Consider the following 17429-nt stretch of genomic DNA (forward strand, 5'->3'; position numbering starts at 1 on the left):
TTGCAATATACTTTCATTAGAAAATATATACGTAATATTACATATATGTTTTAAAACCCTTGACAAGAGTAAAATCAAAAATATAAACTTATTAGGAGTCTCAGATTAATATTTAAACCAGGAAGATACAAGAAATGCCACCAAATTTTTACAAATCACTAGTGAGAAAAGCGGAATGAAAACCATCAAAACAAGCTTGGTTGCCTGATTAAAATTGAAGTTGCTTGTAAGAATTGACTATCGATTCCTCTCTGTTGCTTCTGGTTATGAAAAAGTTATTGAATTTTTCAATCCCGCCTTCTTCAGTAGTGTTTCGTTTGATTTTGATAGCGTCTTTGCTTTCTTCTGGTTGAAATATTAATTTGCGGTACCTAATGTGTATATTTGTTTTGATTTCATCTTCAGCCAGGATTAAAAATATATTGAGGGTGGTGATTTAAATTAATATAAGTCATTTAATAATTCTTTAGGTCCCTAATTAAAATCTTTAATCAATGTAAAAAGTTTGGCAAAATTCAACGTATGATTATTGATGTCAATAAGGAAGAGACATTAAGCGAAGGGGTATTTATAACATTTCGTTTCATACCACGTACAATGTAAAGTAGTTATTTTAGTTAGTGTAACCTTGACAACGATTCCTTTGATTTCGATTTATTTTTCCCACTTATGGTAAGTGCAGACTTTTCTATTTCAAAATATGCAAGGTGTTTCGCAACCACCACGCTTAAAACATGTTATTTATATCATTGTCGAAAGTGATGTCAAAATTATCTATACACATTCGAGGCAACGATAATTTTAATTTTTAAGAATGGAAAAAGCATCCTAACGTTAATAAAATCTAACGATTCACGATGAAGAGAAGCGGGATTAAAAACATCGAAAACTAGATCAATTTCCGGTAGAAATTTGAAAGTTTTCCTCAATCAAACAGGTTTCAATGTTTTCTGATTCACTTTACTGATTTGTCTTGTTTTAATCACATTGTTGCTTTTCGCACTTAAATATTAATATGCAGCCTCTAATGTGATAATTTTTATTCCATTTTCGACAAGGATTAGGGAAATTATTTACTAAGGGAGGTGATTATAGAACACCCTATTTATAGTAACTACATCCTCTCTGCAGATCAAATTGTGATGGCATGTCTTCGGATCATTCTCAGGGATGAATCCCTATAGCCCATATCTCGTGCGACGTAAATAAAGTACCTACCTACCAAATATATTCGACATTAAATCTCTAGAGATTAAACGAAATTTTTAAAAAAAAACTATTTTCGTTTTATCTGGTACATGCAACCTCTTTGAATGGACATAGAAATTAAAAGCAGTTCAAATTTTCTTATTTTCCAATTCCTAAATTAAAAGAGAAATTAATTTATTTTTTAATATTATACACAAGCCATGCCGCTTCAAAATTGCTTATAAAAAGATAGAAAGAAAAAATATGATTACGGTAGGTTAATAAGATTTTGCCAATTAAATTTACTTTTCCACAGCTTTAATGGCATTGAAGACCTAATTAGATTTTTTTTTAATTCCCTCTAGTATTATGAATTAATAAGATAAATAAATGCGATAGAAAAAATTCAATAAAAATACACCAAGAAGTAAAAACAACTACAGCGGACACTCTTCAAAATTAGTGCAAGGCAGTTTAGATAGTAAATAAAAATTTTATTCATTAATTACAAGCATTATAGAGCAGAATAAATTGTGAAACTTAAACTTTAAACTTTAACTGGAAATAAATATTTTTCCTCTTTTTAATTTCTAACGACGCTTCACTTCTTCCCCATAAAAGGCATTATGGTAATAATTAAGGTTTTACTTAGCTTTTATAAAGTCTATATAATAGTTAATTAGTTCAAAAAATAATAAAGTCTATGTATAGTTAATTAGTTCAAAAAATAACACCGAGAAAGAAAAAAGGCGGCTCAAACAATTTTTATGTTTTCTCAGTGACTACTTGAAAGAAATTCTTATAAGGTGGTTCAGATATTAACCAAACTTATTTATTTCTTTTTTTTTTTTAAATTTTCAGAGGGGGTAAAGAATTGGGCTTAGGTCGAATTGCTTTTCGAGTAAAAGGATTTTAAATAGGAATCGAAACAATTCTGATTTCTTCTAAGCCTTGTAGTATAAACCACACCACGAAAGAGGAAAAAAAATCCGTATGAAATAAACTTATATTATTGGCGGAAAAAGAATTAATCCTTTAAAAATGTCCAAAAAAACTCATTAATTAAATTAAAATTGTTAATAATTGAAAACTGTAAAACAAACACATGGATAATATGCATGGAAAAACACACGATAACAATATGGAAAAAAATCACTCTCACAAAAAAAACGTGTCTTTTCCTGAAAAAGGAATTTTTGTATATCGTAAAAACATTGAAAATCGGAGCAACGATCAATTGCTAAGCACGAGTTAGTTCGACGAAAACATCGGTCCGAATTTCTTCCAATTCTTCATCCAGGCGTTCCCTTGTCTTCTGGATTGGGTTCAGGGCTACGGAGAGGAAAAATGGTAGTCGTAAACCCAAAACATTGAATCGGCTGTTCAACGACGATTATAAAATAAAATAATATTGATCCAAAATTAATTTTTTAACATTGGACAATAACAATTCTATATAGAGCCGATATTAATTGAAAGTGGCTGAAAATTATCCGGGTAAAATGGAGAATTCTATATAGAACTGATATAGGCTGGATAATGGATATAAAATGTTAGGTTAATCTAATAGTTCTATATAAGACCAATATCGGAAAATATCGGCCTATTTAACATTTATTGAGATAAGATTAATGAATATTGGTCTAAAAAAGGCGCAAACTATTTTGCTGCTAGAGATGCTATTCGATTTTACTTTGATAAAAGCAGAATTATTTTTTCTTTTTAAGTTCGCTATAAAAATAAAGCTTTTATAATTTTAATTTTATTTAAATATTTATTAATTTTTTTATTTTATTAATGACTAAATTTATTAATGACTAAACTAAATTGTCTTAGAAATATTAGTCAATTTTCTTTGTTAGTTCGTTCGATAAATTGATAATAATTAAAATGTCAAACGAAAAGGAATTAAAATGATCAACTAAAAAGAATAAAATATAAAATAAAGAAATTCAAAAACTGCATGGTCTTGTGGACTAAGAAGGAGAAAAAAACTCTGTTTTTGTCAAGCTGAAAACAAAAAACGTAAAGTACACATTCGTAATAAACTTCTATCATTTACTTCTATTCGTAATCCCATAAAAAGTAAAAATCTAGCAAAAATTCTATTTTATTTGTATTTAGAAAATACTTTGGTAAATACAGTTACTTTCTACTCACATATTTTTTCTGATAGTTTTTAGCTATTTTACACTCCAAAATTGAATAACTTTTTCAAACAGAGCAAAAAGTTTTAGAAAAAGTATTTCTTTTAAAAATTTACCAGTTAATTGCCTTAATTTAATAATAATGGGAGACCTGAAAGTGACGTAGTGTGGTTATCTCGATCCTAATTAATTGTTAAAACGTGTCATTTGTTTACGTTAGAAACTGTTCTTTTCATTCTATTTCGAGTCAGTCATGCCCATCAAATATCAATTCTCTCAAATGATACATTCTAAATTCTTCCACAAAGATTCTTTTCCAAAGATTTCAATTCTTTCACCATACTCGTATATTTACGCAGAGACTTAACACAAAGGCAGGCATGAGTCCACGTGGAACATAAATAAACTAATTATGCATCGAGGTAGCCAGGTACACAAAACAAAAATATATCACACGGTTACAATAAAATACATTAACAAATAATAAATCTAAGTTAAGTGAAAGAAGTAGACGAAAATGAATTATATTACAACTAATTCGATGTGGGATATGGCACTCTATTTAATCAACTTATCGTTAATTAACATTCTAACTTATGTAGGAAAATTTAGCTCAACTTTAATCCGCCATTTTGCTGATAAAGATTAGCTGGCGCTGACGTCATAGTTCACATGTGTGGGTATGGGCGGTCTTCTTCTTGAAGTGCAAATACCCAATTGGATAAAAAATTATTAAATTTAGTAAATTAAAGAAATTTTACAAGCTAGGAAAAGAGTAATGCCTATAATGGCATCACAATTCTCATTACAATTTGCAATAAAAGCATCGCATTTACGAAGATTTGCATTACAACTGTAACATCAAGAGAGATAAATAAATACTTTTAGTAGAGCTTTAATTTCGTCCAAAGCTTATTTACAGTGAGGATGGCATCATATAAAACAGCCGGATATCGTCTTATAGCGGGGAAGGGTCGAGCTTCTGACAAGCTATTACATCTTAGCGATACCCCAGAGTTTTGAAAGTAATAAAACCGTCTTATTCCATAAGTTACAATCGCGGGGAAAAGGTATAAATTATGACTATGCTGTGCTTTGTCTATAAATCGTCCAACTTCTCTCGAAAGTCCCATAAAAAGTAACTTTTTCTTTTTCATTTATATGCAATCGTCGGATAAGTATGGTCAGTTTCAAAAAAAAGCTGAGAAAGCATTTGCGCTAAAGTGTGTTATGTGTAAATATTTTCTTTTTGGTAAGATTTATTGGTTTATTAATTGGTTTAGTTCACAGTAATTTGACTGTTTTAGCAGTAATTAGTACAGAAAATTGTTTTTCCCTTCTCCTTTATTGTTCATAGTTTGATACTTATCTTTGCTATAATTTTCTAATAAAAACATATTTAACTTCTTTTTTTGTACTTTTTTTGAGCTTGGATATTTTGTAATCAGACAAATGTTTAAAAAAAATAACATAAATTGTTATTGCGACTTTATACTTCAGACAGTTTAATACTTAAAAAAAGAAATAGTATGGAATTTAGAAATTGTACAAAATTCTAGATAGTTAATAAAGGTAATTTTTATATATTTTTTGTCTATGAAAGTTCTTTTCGTCGCCGTTTGAGAAATGATTCTTTTTGAAAGCGATTCTTTTGTAAATGATTCTTTTTGTAAATTAAAAACAGGATTAAAATAAATGTAAAAAAAAATATTTCAAAACTGATTTTCCATTCCAAAAATTTAACGACAGTGAATCAAGCATTCTTAATTCTTCACATAGTTGTTTGAAGAGAAACGAAATCATTCTAGTGCGATAGTTTAAAATTTAGTTAAGTTTGGGAAAAATATTTTAAAACGAGAAAATTACCAATATGCCACTAACTTAAATAATACATTCTTCTACCGTAAACAGATATAACTTTAAAGGCTTAATAGTGAACTATAAAGATATTTGATTTAATGAAAAAATATATTCGGAGTCATATACACTGAGTGGCCAAATTATCATGACCACCCCGTCAGTCGTCTGCTTCCATACCCTATACGGCGCAATGTGCGTCGAACAGTACGTTCAGAGACGTTCACAGATGCTGCTTGAGTAAGATCACTTGCAATTTGTCGCACTGTTGGTCTCCTGTTGCACTGCACAACCCTGGCCAGCCTTCTCTCTGATCGAGTATTCAGTACCCTGTGACGATCACAAGTCTGACGTTGAGATCCGGTTTTTTGCTTGATTGTCCATTCTTTGTACACATTAACAACTGCTGCTCTAGAACACTTCACAAGTGCAGCCGTTTTGCTGATGCTTGTTCCGACACATCTCGCACCCACAATCATTCCACGTTGAAATTCAGTTAAATCACTTTTTCTTCCCATATCTGAGCCAGCAACACAGTATAACTGATGACTCACTTGTCCAGCATTCCCGTGTTATAGTTATCTTGCCCTCTAGCGGCAACGCTGTGACGCAATAACTCAATTGCATAAAACTCTGAGGTGGTCATAATAATTTGGCCACTCAGTGTATGTGATCTGCTCCGACACTTGGAACTTTTGGAACCCGCTCCAAATATCTTCAACTTTTGATAAGTTTAACAGTAGTTAATCACTTAACGGTTTATTAATAATTCTTCTATCAATATTTAAAATATTTCTTTCAGAAAATTTCACTAGATCAAAAAAGTTGAAATCCTAAAGAATAATAACCTACAATTCACGATTTTTACTAACTTTGGGAACATTCCTACTGAATGGTTTCATCGTTCTACTGTACCTACAAATCACTATTTTGCTAACTTTAAGAACATTCCTACTGAATGGTTTCATTGTTCTACTTTACCAACAATTCACTATTTTTACTAACTTTGGGAACATTCCTACTGAATGGTTTCATTGTTCTACTTTACCTACAAATCACTATTTTACTAACTTTGGGAACATTCCTACTGAATGGTTTCATTTTTCTACTTTACCTACAAATCACTATTTTATTAACTTTGGGAACATTCCTACTGAATGGTTTCATCGTTCTTCTTTACCTTCAATTCACTATTTTACTAACTTTGGGAAAATTCCTACTGAATGGTTTCATTGTTCTACGTTACATACAATTAACTATTTTACTAACTTTGGAAACATTCCTACTGAATGCTTTCATCGTTCTACTTTAAATGCATTAGTCAAATTCTCAATTTCTGAATATATATTTTAGAAAATTTTTTATTTTGATGTAAAATAGTGACAAAAATATTGTTGGTTCAGGGTTGGAAAATATTTTGTATTAAAATGAAAAGTTTATTTTCAAAACATTTGAATTCTGTACAAAATCATTTATTTGTAACAAAGAGAATGAAAGAATATCTTCACTCTTAAAGCCGATTTATCTTTCCTCTTGGTTTTCGAACTGCATTGCTGGTTGAAGCGGGCACCAAAAGCTACGTATCAGAGAACTGGCCAATCTTAAACCTTAATAAAAAAAGAAACTAAGCAAAATATCCAGAAGTTTGACTATGTCCATTTTCAATTTTAAAACAGCAATTAAATGAACAATTTGTATTAATTAATTCGTCAATTTTCCAGAAAGTTTTTTTAAAACCTTTTAAGCGAATTTTTTACAAATGGTAGAAAAGCTAAACGAAAAAATTGCAATGAATAAAATACAATTTTTATTTATTATTTACAACAATTAGTTGATTTTAATACTGTTTGTAAATTAAATCAATATGAAAAAAACAAGAATAAAAACAGCCTTAAAAATTCTCATTGTATTTTTGAATTAAATTTACTGTGGCTCCATAAATTTAAATTTTTTACAGTAAAACAGCGTTTACCGATAAGATACCCAGACCGAATATTGGTACAAAATCCTTCAGATTATCATAACTTGCTCTCAAATTACTGTAATTAAATCAACAAAACTAATTAATTCAATGATTTAATAAATGATGTAACTCATTAATTAAAGTAAAAACTAATTAATTCTTCAAAATAATTTAACTTAACAAATATTTTAATCTAACATTTTCATTTATGACAGTTATCTGCACCAAACGAGAACAAAACTTGATTATTTTAAAAATTATCTGGATAATGGGTTGAAGGAAAGAAAATAAAGTTCTAACCTACTCCAGATTTGGAATATGAAACTTCATAATCAGTAGAGGAGCATCAGCCTTCTGCGCCAATTTTGTTTTCTTGAAGTAGCTTAAAAAATTTTGACAGTTATTAAACGTGGCCTTAATATCAATGCCATATCTTAATTATTCACCTACTTATCACCTTCTTCTCAAACTGGGACATAAGGTCTCGAGTATTTTTATCCCGAATACTCTTTGGACAAGCATTTTTCTGCCTCCCATCCGGTTAAACTTCTTTGCCAAGGACTACTTTTTTGTGCCTATGCCAGGTCTCCCTCTTTTTCTTTTTCCGTCAGGTGTTCATCTTAACACACACATTGCAGGATGGTTCTATTGGTTCTTATTTATGATTGATACATCCCCCATCTTCGTTTTACGATTTTTACATTAATAAATGGGATATTAACATTATCTGTATTTGACATAATATTGTACTAAATCGTAGTATTTTTTTCAAACATTCATTTTGAAACGTTTGAAAGTCACATTTTAATTTCGCAAAATAAATTTTGTTTAATATCAAAATCTCAAATTACACTTAGTGTGTCACTGTTAGTGTGTTACCCTTGCATGTGCCGCCATTGAAAAAAAGCACGAAATCAAATGTTATTTTAGAATTGGGAACATATTTTAAAAAGTACAAAAACGCGATTTAAAAACAAGCTACTTTTACAAGAAACGAAAAAAAAAGAACAAACCATATCATTTTCTGATCTCAATTTCATGAGCGTACATTTTGATATATCTCGCTCCTATGATTCTGAAAAGCAATTTCTTATAGAAAATTTTACGTAAGTGCTTTTAAAATCATACTACGAATAGCAAAATTCAATTATAGTATTCGACTCCTTCACTGAAAAGTGTTTTCACGTTTGACATTATAAATAACGCCCGATAAGTCACGTCTTGAACTACAATCGAAATGTCATATTTAAAATGACGTATAAAAATGACGTCGGAGTCAAGTCACCAAGTGCCTTTTTGACTTACACTGCTTTACTTATAAACAGTTAGCAGAAGACATGATTTTATGCAAGCCATTTTGAAGCAAGTTGGTTTAAGTCAAATAGAGACTTATCTGTATGTATGTTAAACATATAATCAAGTACCTTTCCTTTAGAAGGAAATACATAAACTAATATAAATATTGCTAAAATTTCAACTGATCAAAATTTGTCTAGGATTGACTTCAAAAATTTGTCTAGGGTATGACATTATTCCTAATGTTAGGTAAATATTTATGAAAAGGAGTTTTATACGTTTCAATAGAAAAAGTTGAATAAAAAAGTTATAACTAACATTTAGTTTTTATCTTTTTTTACATTGCGAGTGCATTGTATTGTTACTTTAAAGAAATAGACGATGACCCAAAAAATAAAAAAATCGTTGTCTTACAAGCATATATGACAGTACTTTTACTTTCGTTACTTGTACCGTCGGTACAAGTAAAAAGTACGTACTTTTACTTGTACTTCGTTACTTTTTAAATTTAGTACTTTTACTTGTACTTTCGTTACTTTTTTAGGGAAAAGGTACAAGTATTTGTAACGGAAATGTCGAATGAAATCGTTACTTTTTTCTAAAACTCGGTAAGCTTTCTAAAAAAAAAAGGAAACAAATTAAATTAAAAAGAGTTTGCTGCTGGTTTGGTACCTTGCATCAAATTTAATTGGTTGGAAGAAAAAGATAGGGAGGTGGCTACCAAAAAATTGCCCAAGCTGAAAACCCTGCTATAACTAATAACGTAACAGAAAAAAAAAAAACCCAGGGATTTTAAATTTTCTAAAGCTGAAAACATCATGCCAATCACCAGCGACAGAAGAATTTATGGCATATATGAGCTCAAAATTCGAAACGGAAAGCATATCAATTTTGAATCGATATCCAATCGTAAAAAAATTATATGTGAAATATAATACTGCAGTACCTTCTAGTGCTCCCGTGGAGCACTTATTCAGCGTGGCTAAGCACGTTCTGAGAAATTCTCGCAGCAGACTCAGTGACACCACTTTCGAAATGCAATTATTTTGCAAAATGAATAAAAATATTAATTAGCAAGTTATTTTCATTCATTTTCGAGTTTTATGCATTTATTTCATACATTTAAATTAAAAATGTTGGATTTTGTCATTACGTTTTTCAATTTTCTTATTGAACTCACTAATAATACATTTTTGTCTTAATACATTTTTTACTAAATACATTTTTATCTAGTACATTTTTTACTAAAATTATGTTTATGCCGACCTTGTCAAACAACGCCCAGTCAAATATCTGAGAACTTTAGAACTATTTGTGCTATTTAAAACCTTTTATAACTACTATTTTAACTCTTGAAAACTCGAAGGTATTAATTTAGCCGCTGATACCAAAATTCGTTTACAAATTTTAATTATTCCGTTAGGCAGAAATGTTCGGAAAATGATTTTCTCGCATGACTTCAGCATTAGCCATTGTTACTAATAAAACTGTAGACTGTTCTGTTTCAACTTATACTGCACGTTCAATTATTTTTTACTAGCTCAAAGATCGCAAAGCTATCGGTGTTTGCTTTGTTCATGTTTGTGCTTTTAAAACGCGTTTCTATAGAGTAAAACAATTTTAAATCAATGGTAATTTAAATAAATTAAAGTAATAAACTAAAAATTAAAATCAAAAGATAAAATTTCTTTTTCGAGCAAATCCATAAAAAGTTTGATATTAAAATTATATTTGATTTTAAAATTATATTATACGATTATATTATAAAATTATATTATAATATTCTTCAGAATTTAAAAATAAATTAATGTCCATAACTTTCAAAATTTAAAATAATTAAATAAATAACAACAATTTTGCAAAAACATTAAAGAACATAAGAATATTATTCAATAAAATTTTAGGTTACTTTGAATTTTCGATTGCCTAGAAATGTACTTTTAAATCGTTACTTTTTTTGTTCAGTACTTGTACTTTTTACTCGTTACTTTTTAAAATAAGAACTTTTTACTCGTTACTTTTCTAAAAAATACTTGTGCTTTTACTCGTTACTTTTTAAAAGTAACGTTGCCATATATGCTTACAAGTGAAGCACAATCTGTCGATTAATTAAGTTATTAGATGTTTGAATCTTTAAAAAAAAAGGGAGGGGGAAGAAGGAAATTGTTGTTTTACAATTGGAGCACATTATGTCGATTAATATAGATTTAGATGCTTAAAAAATAAAACATTAAATTAGAAATATTCACTGTTTGTTAATTTTTTCGAATTTATTCTTTTTTTCTCTCCTTATTTCACTCTGAAACCTTCGAAAGTTTTCGACAAAAAAATTGTTTGATATTTAAGACTGGCTAAATGTCAGGCTTTAAACTAAAAACGTTTTTTTTTCTTTCTCAATTTTATGATATTTGTATCTGCATTTGCTTAATTTTTTTTATCCCTCACACTTTGGAAATAAATATTTTTTAAAAAAATCAATTTTGTATAGGAATGAATTTTCTATTTTATTTGATAAATAAACAAAACAAAATCTAACTAAAAATTCAAATCAACTTAACATCTGTTTATAACAATGAATACATTTTCCAACATTTAACCTTTCGTTACGGCAACCCCCTCCACTGATGTGACTCCACAGAGGTGACTCCACTGGTGTGACGCCACTGAGAGATGCATCGTGCCGTGAACCTTACACATTGCATGTCGGTAAGCTAAAATTCCCATTTTCTTATTTTCTTGTTAAATAACAATCAATATATTTGAAGATTTAGCAAGAATTATAAATAAAAATGCAATTTAAGATTACTCTAAAAATTCTCAGCAATTTCATTCAATCTGGTAAATGTTAAAACAAGGAAGAAAAACTTCTGCGTAACATCTGCCCTGTGAGTAAAAGCACCGGCAAAAAAATGCATTCATAACGAATGGTTTAAATAATTTCCAAAAGATTTTTATTTTTTCAGCAAATGCGTGCGAAACACACAATTAAATTTATATCTGACTAATCTGAATTGTCTTTTAAAAGCTTAATATTGATTTTCAGAATTCCTCACAAAAATGAAAATAAAAAGGAAAACTCATTAGTGGTCCCAAATTAATATTCAATCAAATCCTTAGACACTCAAACTTGATCAAATTCCTCATTAGTGGTCCGTTACATTTGGATAGAATTTTTTATTAGAAATTATTAACTGAAACATTATTTTGTGACCCTTAATGTCCTCATTTTTGATAAAGATTCTAAAAACATGAAATCCGCCAGATTAGAAAAAAAATATGTATCACTTTACACTAATCATTATCATGACAGAACATAAAATGGAAGGAAGCCATCCCGGTTTCGATTTTATTTCTTTACTATAAAAAAAAATGTGTTTAACTAAATTTAAAATGTATGACAAATTATGACCAATCATGATTAACATTCCCGTTAGTTGTTTCTTACAGTTTGAAACCTCAATTAAAACACAAGGTTATTAAAATTCTATACGCATTGAGAGAGAAAAAAATCTTATGACACTAGTGAAAATATCTAGATTTATCTTACAATAAAAAAAATTTTAAATAAAAATAATACTCGTAACTCTATAATAATGAGAGCCAAATAAAAATAAGTGTTTTTAAAATTGAAATATTATTGCAATTGGATCAAGAAACAATTACCAAAATTCAAAGAAATTTAAGGGCAATATATTTTTCAAAAAGTTACTCATTTTCTGATTCTATCACATTCTTAACAATATGAATGAAAATGTTTCAGAGGTACGGAAATTCAGATTTCGAAATTTTCACCAGGTTTATGACGTAATCATGAGGCAACTATTGTGCAATGACGATGATATAAAACAATAATCGATTTCGTTTCTGTTTTTTTTTTTTAATTACTAATCATTTGGAAAAATTTGTCTACGCAACTTAAACTTCTTAATTAGTTAAGAATAAACTGTTTCGTTTTTATTTTAAAAAATTATTGCTATTCTCTAAATGTCATTTGAAAATCGAAATCAGAATTCAATTATGACCATTAACTTAACTGCAACTGTTTACTTTGTTCGAAATTCCATTTCCGGGTTTCGGTTCGAAGTGAGAGTGGTATTCGTTTTGTGTTCTATTTGGCAGTGTGAGGAAATATTTCATCGAGTTTTGATAACTTCAATTACTCTTTTCAATAGCAGAAATTATCAAGCATGCCAAAACCTACTGAAGAAACTGGCGTACCTATCAAACTCTTACGAGAATTCGAAAACAAAACAATTACAGTGGACACAGCTACTGGCGAAGTTTTTACCGGAACACTTCATGACGCAGAAGATAATTTGAGTTTAACTCTCACAAATGCAAAAGTTGTGTTTGCAAGCGGTCATGAAGTTTCAATGCATAGTGTTTACATTAAAGGCGTTAAAATACGCTTAATTTCTCTCCCATCTGGAGCTAGAGAGAAAGTTCAACAATTAGAACGCGAGAGTCGCTCACTAATGCGAGGTCGTGGTGGCAGAGGAGGTGGCCGTGGCGGCTCAAGACGTGGATTTCGCGGTCGCCGGTAACATGATTCATCATCATAATATGCTCATGCAAACTTCAAAATGTACACCCTGCTTAGATGAAGTATATACCTGTATTATTTGGATTCCTTTCATTAAATTACCATTATAATTCTTGAAAATGTCAATTTATTTCCGATATCAAATTTTATTGTTATAGAAAAAAAAATTTTAAGTGTATTATTTATGTAACATTTCGTACATATATAGTTTAGTAATAGTGTTAGTTTTATCAGTAAACATTGAATCTCTATTTTTTTTAAAAAAAAAATTATAATACAGATTCCATTTTTATATAATTCTGCTTTTTAAATATTGAAACGCGAAATATTTCTAGATTTTTTTTTGGATTATTGTGCTATGGAAAATTCTAAGTTTTAAATTTTTTTAACCTTTTTATTTCAAAACAGAATTGATTATACATTTTTGAATATACTAAATGTGATTAACATTTTTTTGTGAGCTTGCTTTAGTATTTCATAATATATTTGGAAAAACTAATATCTCTAATTTAGATAATGGTTAGACTTACAGAAATTTAATTAGGAGAAGATTAGTGTAATTCCAAGCAGTTGTTTCATAAAATAAGAACATCACAGTATACATTTTATAAAGTTTAAAATTCCTCAATGATGATTTGAACCTATTGCTCCTTCCTTACATGTGTTTTGAGCTTACTAAAAATAAATTACATTGATTTTAGTATTTTATGGTGGGGTATAAAAATTTTGATGTAAAATATTATTATGAGTTACTATCAAATAAAATGAAATATTATCTCTACAAGTAATTTTAAAATTAGACTTCTTTAACTTTGTTATTTTACTTTGCATAATTTAATATTGCAACAAATAATGTCCTTCATGATTAATTTAAATTTTCCTTGATAAATATGATTCAATTTTATTTATTATCACACTATTAGTATGTGTCCTTTTCACTTGATACTGCAACTTTTAAAGCTTTGTTGCTTGTCTAAAAAAATTTCCAAAAACCAGGTTTTTTATTTTAAACAAAGGATTAAGTTATACTTTACTTTTTAAATATAAGCAACTAAATCATAAAATATTTCTAGATTTTTTAATTAGCAATTCCTAAATATTTATTTTTTATTCCATACATATGCTGACATGATGAAAAAGAATAACTGAGTACTTTAAAAATTTATTTTACATTTTAACTTAATGTGCGAATAAACTTTTAATATCTAATTGTTATTTTAGTAATAAGTTTGAAAGTCAGCTTTCCATCTTGATTGTCAGTGTGTATATTAATATTTCAGCATTTATATTAATGATACTTAAATGTATACATTTTATAGCGCTAATGTCAACTAAAAGGACATAGAATTGAAGATGGGTTTTTTTTTTTAGACATATTTTGCATGGGTATTTTTGCAGAAATACAATTATATGTAATAATTTAAAAACTGCAAATGTTTAGAGAATTATGAAAATGAGAATGTTGGCTAAAATTAATAGATTTTAATTTGAAATTTAACTCTAAAGTATAAAAAAAAGTGAGAAATCTTCCTTTGTTTTCATTTGGTTATATTTTAGTTTAAAATATTTATATAAATAGAAAATTTAATTATTAAAAAATGAGAACAAAAATTGAATTATTCAATAGATTTTAAAAAAACTTATTCTGTTGTCAGCATTTACGAACTAAAATTCAAAAAGCTCCTAATAGTTTTAGATATTTCTGTTAATATAGTTAGAATTATTAGTAGCTCTAATGCTATTGACATCTATGCTATGAGAGTCATAATAAGGATTTGCAAATCTGTATTATTTTTCAGAGATGTTTCAAGACTCTCCAACTGTAATTTAATGCAAAGTCATTATTTATTAGCAATATCTTTTGATTTACGATTTTAAAACGAAAATTTATAGAATTCATTCTTAAACAATTGCAGTAATTGTAAACAATTTTATTAGTACAATTTCACAAAGTTAATGACTAAAGGGAGAATTTGTAACATACAAGTTCAGATATTTTTCACTTTATATTTAGCTCCATATTCGTTAGTCTTTTATCCACATATATATTTATGAATAATTTTAATTGTATTAATAACTTTTACTAGGATATTTCCTTCTTTAATGTAGGTTTTTATTTTAAGAAATCGTGGAAAAAATTTTTTTTTTTGTAAAAATGAAAAGGTTCAGGCTGTTCTAAATTATTTTAATCATGTACCCTTTATCTTCAGTGATTGTTCCCATTTCTAATACCAGTTAACACTTTTAAAACTCAAGAGTCTATTTAAAGGGAATGATTATGAACCATTTGATTCTCAATTTACTAGTTTTGATTACCATTACAAATTTTAAGCATATATATTTAATAGTCGTGCAGCAATGTGCATGAAATGTAAGATTCCGGCTAAATTTTAATATTTCTAAATCACTAGGAAATTTTATCATAAAACAAAGTTTGCAGCTAAGAGACATACAAAGATATCCATGACCCTGTTTCCTGATTATTTTATCTATTCTATTCAAGGTCTATCTTATACAAGATCTCTTATGTGAAATCAAATAACAGACTAGTAATTTTTAGCTACCTAAACTGAAAACTACTGATCAAGCTCACATTTTTTCATTTTATAAGTCAAGAATTTTAGTGTGTTACTTAAATTCTTTCAATAGGTGATCAATAAATAGTTAATTTAGTCAGATATTTAATAAGTTTTGTCTAGCATTAAGGGTACATAACCATCTAAAAGAGGAGATAGGAAAATAGGGCTTTCACAAGCTGTTAAAACATTCTTAAATAAATGTTAAATAGTAGAAAAACATTATTTAAAAAATGGGATATATGAAACTCTTGTATTAAAATGAATGGTCAATAATACAACATACATCTTTAGAAAATTTATATTTTCACTTCTTGCAAAAAAAAAAATTTATTTCATAATTTATTTTCGAAAGGTGGATTAAAAGTGAAAGATTTAAATCCAAAACTATAAACTCTTAAGTTTATGAATATCAGAAGGTTTCCAACTTATTTAATGTTCTAATGGCATTTTTCCGTTTAAAACAAAGCTTTTTAACCCTCCTAGCAAGCATCAAGCTTGATATATCTCTGACAAGACTTCTGTACTTACGCGGCTTGACCAAGCATTTTCATGTTCTGCCTCTGGAGCAGCGAACTAATTTAAGCTGTCATCCTAAATCACTCACTGTACTAGAGGATTTGTGTTTGCATAGATGGGTATTTTCTGACTCAAACTAAAAATTGGTCTTTAATAAGCGGATTATTTTTATTTTCTCCAACATTTTTAAAACAATTTTTTTATTATTATTATTGCTTTATTATACTAAATTCCTTGAATAATTTGAATTGTTTTATACTTGTAAATTTCAAATCTTCGAATAGGCAATTTAATTTTAGGGTAATGGCAGAATATTATTTAATTTATGAATTTTTATTGTTGATAACTAACTTCCTATATCATTTAACTAATTTATTCAAGTAAATGTTTTTTTAAAGAATTATTTTGCTTTCAGAAAAAAATTTTTAATCTGGAAATTGCAGTCAGCTCTTAAAAACTCAAAACTGCCTCTTTCTGTAACTTCTAAAACCTTTCTCGGCAATGTTCTAAAATTTATGTGTGAGATATTCTCCAAATAACGCAAACTTTAGATTTTATTTGTGCTTTAGTTTAACCCACTGGCGGTTAAGGAAATGGGCAAAATTGGGAGAATGTTTCTCCCCTACACACAGTTCCCCTATCAGTTAACAAGGGAAAACCGGTTTTGCTATGCAGAGAAGACTGCAGGTTAAAATGCGACTTTTTACGTGCAGAACCGTCAGTGGGTTAATGATATTTAAAATATTTTCCCGGATAGGAAAAAAAATTCTTTCCACTAATAAATACTGCGTAGTATGAGATTTTTACATTCCTCATATACGTAAGTATAAAAGTATCATGATTCAGTAATAATAAATTCAAATTCGTTTAATAAATTATATAAAAAAATAACCTTACCACTTAAAAATAATCTCATGAATTTGAAATTTTTATGCCACTCAAACTGCCATATGCATTTCAAAGAAGACAACTTATTTAAAATGCAACAAATTAGATTGAAAATATTTAAGTATTTTTTATGAAAATTAAACTCCAGTAAAATGATAGCACATCAGGGTTTAAGCTGAGTCTAAAAATTCATTAGCAAAAAAGCTAAAATCTGAAAAAAAGTTTTAGCAAAATGCTAAAATGCCATTAGACTCATAAAATTACTTTATATCAAACAAGTACTGTAAGTTATCTGACAAAGAATAGCTTAATGTACAAGAATATCAAAAAGAATACCTATAACAAAAAAAAAAAAACATTTATTATTTATCAAAACATTTTGGTTTATAATTAACAATCTTCCTTTCTTTCATGTTTGCCCATTTTACAAATGCTTCTTGAAAGTTAAATGC

At 28.3% G+C, this 17429-nt stretch overlaps 3 protein-coding genes across 3 annotated transcripts in view; 2 read left to right on the forward strand and 1 right to left on the reverse strand.

The window, feature by feature from the left end:
• Positions 1-17429, forward strand: part of LOC107444215 (ras association domain-containing protein 8) — a 376108-nt gene that overhangs the window by 252140 nt on the left and 106539 nt on the right. The window lies entirely within an intron of this gene.
• Positions 5339-5710, reverse strand: LOC122270463 (uncharacterized). Its single transcript, XM_043047864.1, has one exon. It carries the CDS (start codon positions 5708-5710, stop codon positions 5339-5341), a length of 372 nt encoding a protein of 123 aa, XP_042903798.1.
• LOC107451553 (small nuclear ribonucleoprotein Sm D3) lies at positions 12639-12995 on the forward strand. The gene has a single exon (XM_016067691.1). The coding sequence runs from the start codon at positions 12639-12641 to the stop codon at positions 12993-12995; it is 357 nt and encodes a 118-aa protein (XP_015923177.1).

Source organism: Parasteatoda tepidariorum, chromosome 8, assembly GCF_043381705.1.
Source record: "Parasteatoda tepidariorum isolate YZ-2023 chromosome 8, CAS_Ptep_4.0, whole genome shotgun sequence".
Lineage (NCBI taxonomy): Eukaryota > Metazoa > Arthropoda > Arachnida > Araneae > Theridiidae > Parasteatoda > Parasteatoda tepidariorum.

What these genes read in the sequence shown, in the direction of transcription:
- LOC122270463 (XM_043047864.1), bottom strand. Translation starts at nt 5,710, where the DNA reads ATGGGAAGAAAAAGTGATTTAACTGAATTTCAACGTGGAATGATTGTG.
- LOC107451553 (XM_016067691.1), top strand. Translation starts at nt 12,639, where the DNA reads ATGCCAAAACCTACTGAAGAAACTGGCGTACCTATCAAACTCTTACGA.